General features: G+C 35.6%; 1 protein-coding gene across 1 annotated transcript; it reads right to left on the bottom strand.

Annotated features, from left to right (window-relative positions):
* Positions 1 to 6797: 6797 nt before the first annotated feature.
* Positions 6798 to 7781, bottom strand: LOC101348071 (olfactory receptor 2T33-like). Its single transcript, XM_012559651.2, is given in 2 exon segments — positions 6798 to 7088; positions 7090 to 7781. Coding segments are annotated over 2 exon segments (936 nt in total). The 3' UTR covers positions 6798 to 6844.
* Between the last annotated feature and the right edge of the window lie 1073 nt (positions 7782 to 8854).

Genomic DNA, 8854 nt, shown 5'->3' with positions numbered 1-8854 from the left:
ATCAACTAAATAGCATCATTTTTTTTTTTTAATTCATACAGTGCAGTATGACATGCTGCTGAAAAGGAATGGGCAAAAATACACACAACAGGATAAAACTCAAAACACGATATTGAAAGAAAATATAATAATAAAAGCCAGCACAAAAGAGTGCATGCTGTAAGATTCTGTTTACATCAAGTTGAAAATCAAACAAAATTAATCTATGATGATATGGGTTAGAATAGTGATCACCTTGGTTGAGATTATTGATTGGTTGATGGCACAAGAAAGGCTTCAGCATTGATGGGAATGTTCTAAACCCTTGGCCTTAGTTATAGCTATGTGGGTATATACATATGTAAAAATTTATCAAGCTGTACACTTAAGATTTGTGTTAACTCTATTAACTGAGAGCTGTATTAACTATAAGTACATTATACCTCAAAAAAAATTTCAGTGCTGAAATACTATTTTCATAATGATTTAAAAATTACATGTAGGCAAGAATTGATGGAGAGAGTCACAGAAAGAGCCAGAAGGGGGTGAATACAGCAGATGAAGATAGGCCAAAGACTAATTCAATGCCTAGCTTTGTTTCTGGCTTTCAGGGGCTGAACTCAAGGTTAATTCCCCATTCAAAATTTTATTCCTGCTAGTCATGCCCTAGTATACTCTGTTTCTATATGGCATTACCTCTTTAATTTTGGACAGACATGAAAACATGGAAGTTAATACATTTTGAAGATATTCTAAATAGACTGTTACTAAAGAACTTGTTGTTGTTGTTGTTAGGTGCTGTCAAGCCAGTTCTGACTCATAGCAACCCTAAGTACCACAGAATGAAACACTGCCCAGTGCTGCGCCACGCTCACAATGGTTGTTATGCTTGAGCCCATTGTTGCAGCCACTGTGTCAATCTATCTCATTGAGGGTCTTCCTCTTTTTCACTGACCCTCTACTTTACCAAGCATGTCCTTCTCCAGGGACTGATCCCTCCTGATAACATGTACAAAGTATGTGAGACATAGTCTCACCATCCTTGCTTCTAAGGGACTTTCTGGCTTTACTTCTTCCAAGACAGACTTTTTCGTTCTTTTGGCAGTCTGTGGTATAGTCGATATTCTTCACCAATGCCAAAATTCAAATGCATCAATTCTTCTTTGATCTTCCTTATTCATTCATTATCCAGCATTCATATGTGTGAGAAATCCCTAAAGCAACAAAAAGAACAAAGAATTGGACACATATACTTTGAAAACTATTTTGAAATTATATTGTTAATTTGATATTTAATTACATTTCAATCAGATAAGTGGTCTATACTATCATTTCTTTGAAAATTATTAGTATTTTTACAGCTCTCTGGGCAATTTTTATTACTGTTTTACATTTGCTTGACAATAATGTTCCCCGTATTTGTTTATTTATGTTTCATTTTACAGATAAATCCACTAGATCAGACTAATTGTCTTCTTTAAATATTTTCTCGTTACCAAATTTTAGATGTTTAATATATCATTTTCTGATAGATGTGCTCTCAAGTCTACTTTTCTGGTGTAGGAATAAAATGACATAAGCAATGAAGTTTTCATAACTGCATTGCTTGTGTCAATTTTATCCACCCTGAGAGAAGATTATTTAGATGGCATAATTGACAGTTTTAGCAACTGTTTCTTCGTGAGAATAATAAAGAAAGCAAACAATTCTGGGACTTGTCTTAATCATCTAGTGCTTCTATAACAGAAATATCTCAAGTGGATGGCTTTAACAAACAAATTTTTTTCTCTCTCATTTTAGAAGGCTGTAAGTCTGAATTTAGGTGGCCAACTTCAGGGGAAGTCTTTGTTTCTTTTCAGTTCTGGGGAAGGTCCTAGTAATCTATCTTCACCTGGTCTAGGAGTATCTCAGTGCAGAGACCCCAGTCCAAAGGATGTACTCTTCTCCTGTCTTTTCTTGCTTGGGGGTGATGAGGTCCCTCTCCTCCCTGCTCGATTCTCTCTTTTATATCTCAAAAGAGATTGACTCAGGATACAACCAATCTTGTAGATTAAGTCTTGCCTCATTAACATAACTGCCTCTAATCTTGCCTTATTAACATCATAGATGTCTGATTTACAACTCATAGGATAATCACATCAGATCACAAAATGGTGGACAGTCACACAATACTGGGAATCATGGCTTAACCAAGTTGATACACAATTATGGGAGATACAACTCAATCCATGACAGACTTATTATTGCTATCTAATGGCATCCTTACTCCTCCCAGGGCAAACGAGTTGGATCTGAAATGGCATATTTCCTGGAATCCCTTACTTATTTCTTGTATGTTTAAAAATGATTTTATTTTTTTTTCTACCCTACTGTAAATCTAGCCTCCATCATAAAATTCTGGAAGCCAATTTGCTATCCAGGCTCTGGTTGTCATTTGGCTTTGATGACTATGGCTTTCTGCCACCTCTTTCTGGTCCATGCCGTATCTAATAGAACAAAGAAATATTCCTGTATCTTCTTTCTTCAAAGATTTCACCCTTTTAGGTGTGCTCTGTGCTTTGCATGTGAAATATCTCTAGTTATCTACACATTTTCAGAACTAAAGAGACCAACATAACTTATAAGAAATGAATTATTGAGTCTTACTTAGCTCTGATAACTCATTATTACCTGGTGCTCTATTAAGATTCAACATGAATATGAATCTCGGAATTCATATCCGTGGACCTAAGGTCTACTATAAGTCAAGGTAACTTTTAAACATCATAGACAGATCAGTTCCTAGAAAGAAAGAGATTTAACTGCAGTGTACTTTGAAAAAACTGACCTGTTCAACAATTAGAACCTGGGTAAAGACGTATATTGCTTACATAAAAAGTTGCACTAATTAAAAAGTTTGGCATTAAAACACAAAATAAAAACAGATTGTGGAAGAAAATTCATAAAATTAGCAAATAACTAAATATAAAATTTATATTTTATATGTACATATCCCTCTTTGTTTTGGACCCATATTTTAAATTATAGTTAAAAAGTAGCGTTCTCTTTTTTCTTTGGTGAGGGTATTTGTATTCATTTCTTCGATACACATATATCATAGATAGGAAACATAGTATTCAAAATAAATCACTGGACAGACATAGAATTTACCAGGTTAGGGTAAAAGCTCTGGAGTCCCGTTCTAATATATACCCACTGTGCAATAGTAGGAAAATATTTAATTGTCCAAGTTTCTGTTTCTTCATCTAGAAAACAAGATATGATATCAATAGTACTTTTATCATAGAGTTTTTATAAGGATACAAAATAATCTAGATATATTGTTTGGCATGAATTATAGCAAATAGTAAATGCTCAAAACATGGTAGTTCTCAATTCTGTTGACTCAGTTCTTTATAACTTCCTGTTAGACTGGTCCATGATTTAATTTTCTCTGACTGCATTACTAAAGAGAGATAATTCTTATAAAAATAAAGCTGACTTTCAACAATTTAACAAGTTTAAATACATTTTATGAATTAAAATAGTTAAATTTTAATAAGTAAATCTCTAGTTTGATCAATTAATTATTTAATTCATTAATCAAGACTTTTGGTTTTATTTGTGTGTGTTCGTATGTGAGTGTGTGTGGTAAGTACATACGTAGCAAAACATTTGCCATTTCTAAAATTTTTACATGTACATTTCAGTGATGTTAATAGTGTTCATCATGTTGTACAACCACCACCACTATCCGTTACCAAATTTTTCCATCACCCTTAACAGAAGATAATTCCTCCCCTCTAAGCAATGAACACCTCTATGCATCTCCCTTCTATCCCTGGTAACACTTAATAAGCGTTGGTGTATACACGTGTCTATTTTAGATATTTTATGTAAGTGGGTTCATACAATATTTGTCCTTTAGTGACTGACTTATTTCACTCAGCATATTGTTTTTGAGGTTCATTCATGTTGTAGCATGTATCAGAACTTCATTTCTCTTTACAGTAGAGTAATATCCCATAGTATGTATGTACCACATTTTGTTTATCCATGTATCTTTTGATGGAAATTTAGGCTGTTTCCACACTTTGGCTGTTGTGAATAGTACTGCAATGAACCCTGAAGTATATGTAGCTTTCTGTATTTATGCCTCTTATTATTTGGGATATATACCTAGGAGTAAAATTGCTGGATCATACAGTAATTCTATTGTTTACTTTTTGAGGAAACACCAAAATGCTTTTTTCCACAGCAGCTATACCATTTTACAGTCCCACCAGCAAAGAATCAGTGTTAAAATTCCTCTGGATCCTCAATAACACCTGTTATTGTCTGTTGTTTGATAATAGATTTCTTAGTTTTTATCATTTCCCTATTGACTAATGAAGGAGTCCTGGTGGCACAGTAGTAAAGGGCTTTACTGCTAACAGAAATATCTGCTGTTCAAACCCACCAGCTGTTCCACAGGAGAAAGATGTGGCAATCTGCTTTCTTCAAGATTACAGCCTTGGAAACCCTACGTGGAAGTTTTCCTCTGTCCTATAATTCTCTAGGAGTATGAATCAACTTGACTCGATGGCATGCAACAACAATGACAGTGACTAATGATGTTGAGTATCTTTTATGTGATGTTGGATATTTGTATTTCTAATTGGTGAAATGTCTATTCCAGTCCTTTGCCTATTTTTCAATTTAGTTGTTTGTCTTTTTGTTTTAAGTTTTAGGAGTGTCTTAGCCTGGGTTCTCTAGAGAAGTAAAACCAGTAAAGTGTATAAATCTATATAGACAGAGATTTATATCAAAGAAACAGCTCACACAATTGTAGAGGCTGGAATGTCCCAAGTCCATGGATTAGGATAGAGGCTTCTCCCAATTCACGTAGCCACAGGGGCTGGCGAACCCAAGATCAGCAGGTTGGAAAGCAGAACTCCACTCACAGGTTGTGAATATTGAGAATCCCAGGATCAGCAGATAAGCTGATAGCTCAAATCCCAAGAACTGGGAGTGAGAAGACAGGAGGCAGCCGCAAAATCCAGAGAGAGCAAAAAGCCAGAATGTCTGCTTATATTCAGATGCAGGCTACACACCCAAAGAAACTCCCTTTCCACTGATGGGCTATTCACAGCATATTCAATCATGGGAGTGATCACATAGAAACACTGAGACTCATGGCCCAGCCAAGTTGACAATCTTAACCACCACAAGGAGCATTTAATATATCCTGATTTAAATATATATTATTCAATATATATTTGCCTATAATTTTTCCATCTATAGAGATTTTCTCTCCTCACTTTGTTGATAAAGTACTTTGATGCATGAAAGTTTTTTTTTTTTTTAATTTTGATGAAGTATCATTTGTATGTTTTGTCTTTTGTTGCTTGTGCTTCTAGTGCTGTATCTGAGAGTATTCTTATTTTGTGAGCAATGATATAGTATGATTTTGAGATACACAAATTTTTAAGATAATTCAAAAACATGTTTAGTAATGACATCTAAGTAAGTGCGATGAAAGATGGATTTTATCAATTTTAAAAATTGGAGATAATTATTACAAAATGTGTAAAGTAGTAATAACTTTAGGAATTTACACAATATTATGAATATCACACACAAATAAAATTTTGCTAAAGATAATTCACAAAAGGTTACAGCAGTACATCGACAGAGAACTGCCAGAAATTGAAGCTGGATTCGGAAGAAGATGTGAAACGAGGGATATCATTGCTGATGTCAAATGGATCTCGGTTGAAACAGAGAACACCAGAAAGTGTTCACCTGTGTTCTATTGACTATATTAAGGCATTTGACTCTGTGGATCATAACAAATTATGGATAACATTGTCAAGAAAGGAAATTCCAAAACAATTGTACTCATGTGGCACCTGTACGTAGACAAAGAGGTAGCCAGAAACAGAAAAAGTGGACACTGCATGGTTTAAAATCAGGAAAAGTGTACATCAAGGTTGTATCCTTTCTCCATACTCAGTCTGTATGCTAAGCAAATAATCAGAGAAGCTGGACTGTAGGATTATATGAAAACTCATTAACAATGTGCCACATTTAGACAATGAAACTTCCCTTGCTGAAAGCTAAGAGGACTTGAAGAACTTACTGGTGAAGACCAAAGACTAAAGTTTTCAGTGTGTATTACACCTTAACATAAAGAAAACAAATATCCTTACAAAAGGACCAATAAGCAAGATAATGACAAAAGGAGAAAATATTGACGTTTTCAAGGATTTCATTTTACACGGATAGACAATCAACACTCATGGAAGCAGTAGTCAAGAAATCAAACAACATTTTGCATTGCACGTATCTGCTGCAAAAGATCTCTTTCAAGTGTTAAAAAGCAAATATGTCTCCTTAGGACTAAGGTACACCTGACCCAAGCAATGATGTTTTCGGTTGCCTCAGATGCATGTGAAATCTGGGCGATGAATAAGGATGACCAAAGAATTGACACTTTTGAATCATGATGTTGGTGAAGAATATTGAATATACCATGGACTGTCAGAAGAATAAACTAATTTCTCTTAGAAGAAGTACAGCCAGAATGCTCCTTATAAACAAGGATGATAAGATTTTGTCTTACATATTTTGGACACGTTATCAGGAGGGACCAGTCCCTGGAAAAGTACATCGTTCTTGGTAAAGTAGAGTGTCAGTGAAAAAGAGGAAAACTTCAATGAGTTAGACTGACTCAATGGCTGCAAAACTGGGCTCAAACGTAGCAACGATTGTGACTGTGATGTAGAACTGGACAGAATTTTGTTTTGTTGTACATAGGGTTGCTCTGTGTCAGAACCTCCTTGAGGGCACCTAACAACAACAACACAATTTTGGCATTGGATAACCCTAAACAGTGGGGCTAAGTTTATTGAACTTTTAAGTTAATACATTTCCCAAGCCACCTTTTAAAAGCTCCTTTCACCTCATTGTTCCTCAGACTATAAATGAGCGGGTTCAACACAGGAGTGAAGATTGTATAGAAAGCTGACACAACCTTATCATGGTTAGCTTATCTGTAGGATTTGGGTCTCATATAGATAAAAATGGCAGCCCCATAAAAGAGTGCTACCACAGCCAAGTGTGACAAGAACGTTGCAAAAGACTTTTTGTAGCTTTGTAGAACGCATGTGGAGAACAGCAGCTAGGATGAGACCGTAGGAGGTCAGGATGAGGGATAAAGGTACAAGAAGCATTAACACACAACAAATGTACATAACATTTTCGAAGATTGAAGTGTCAGCACAAGCCAAGGGCGCCAGTGAGGGGGCCTCACAGAAGAAATGATCAATCTCGTATGCACTGCAGAAAGGGAAACTCAGGGTAGCAACTGACTGCATGAGACCATCAGCTGCCCCCAGAAACCAAGATCCCACGATCATTCTGAGGCAGAGTTGCCAACTCTTGAGAATGTTATATCGTAGTGGATGACACACTGCCACATAGCAGTCATAAGACATAGCTGCTAAGAGGAAGCACACCCCGCCACCCAAGGTGAGGAAGGCAAAAATTTGTAACCCGCAATCAGCAGGGGAGATGGACTTCTTGCCTGTCAGAAAGCCAGATGCCATTTTGGGCACAATGGTGAAAACCAGCATCATGTCCATGAAGGAGAATTGGCTCAGTAGTGAGTACATGGGTGTGTAAAGCCAGTGGTCCCTGTGAATCAGGAGGATCATGAGGGCATTGCCCATCAAGGAAGAAATGGCTATTGTCAGCACCACAATGAAGAGGAAGAGGTGGAAGCTGGTGTGCTTAAAGGGTCCCAAGAGAATAAAATCTGAAGTGGCATTTGTCTTCTCCATGACTTCTACAGGAGTTAACACTGCATACGGAAAGTTAGATAAGAAGAGGGTTTCCATTATGTAAAAATCTTACTTTGACTGTATAACTTTCTGGAAATGTATTATATTTGGAATCCACTGTCCTGATTCAAAGCCCTAGCCTCTCAGTTAAAATGTTCCATCATAGCTTATCATTCCACTTCTCAATAGCTCAACTATTTAAAGTTTCAACTGGGGTCAGTGTATTGATAATCAATCAAAATAGGTACTAGATGAAAAATGTGTTCTAAATTGTTAAGGACTAAAAGATGCTAAGTAGTTCCCATTGGCCTTTCCAATCACAATTATTATACTGTAATTGCTTTGTGTTTTTACTATATGTACTGATATCAAAATTAACCAGTGGAGAAAAGAAACTCTCAAAAGTCTGTCATTTAGATTTTTCTGAATCACAGATAATTTATATCCAACTGTTGGAATTATAAGCGTGTTCATATTTTTTAAATAAAAATTTAGAGTTGATTTATGGTGGGTTATGAAAGATCATGGAATGGAACAGATGATTAAGAATTGTACAAAATAGCTTATTTGAAGCAAAATAATAATCTCCAAAATAATGGATGAAAATATTTTGTTCCTCTCATAAAGTAACTGTTTTTATTCTAGTTTACTCCCTGCTCTGAATTCTTTGGTATCCGCCCATTATACTTGGAGTAAAATCAACTTTCTTTCCTCAGGCTTCTAGGACTTGTTGACATGGTTCATATACATTTTTCACCCGTACAGTTAGAGGAGATTTAGAGGGGCCAGGCCAAATATCAAAGGACAATCATGACAGGAGTTTTGATATGATAAAAAGAGCAGTAACTCTAAAAAGGAAGGAGATGATTAAAAGGACAAGAAATAATTTTAAATATTTTTGAAAATGACTTCATTCCCTTAGAGCATAATCATCGGTCACAGGCAAAGTATCAAGTAGATTTGGAAAGGAAAACAACCTGGTTAACTCATTTTTTTAAATGCTCAAATTAAATGTGTTCTGTCTTTCCAAGTTAGTTTTAGATTTTAACATGCACAATACTTTTATTCAAATA

This window comes from Trichechus manatus, unplaced genomic scaffold (assembly GCF_000243295.1).
Source record: "Trichechus manatus latirostris isolate Lorelei unplaced genomic scaffold, TriManLat1.0 scaffold00290, whole genome shotgun sequence".
NCBI lineage: Eukaryota > Metazoa > Chordata > Mammalia > Sirenia > Trichechidae > Trichechus > Trichechus manatus.
Note: the sequence above shows the minus strand (reverse complement) of the source record. Positions and strands in the feature narration are given on the sequence as shown.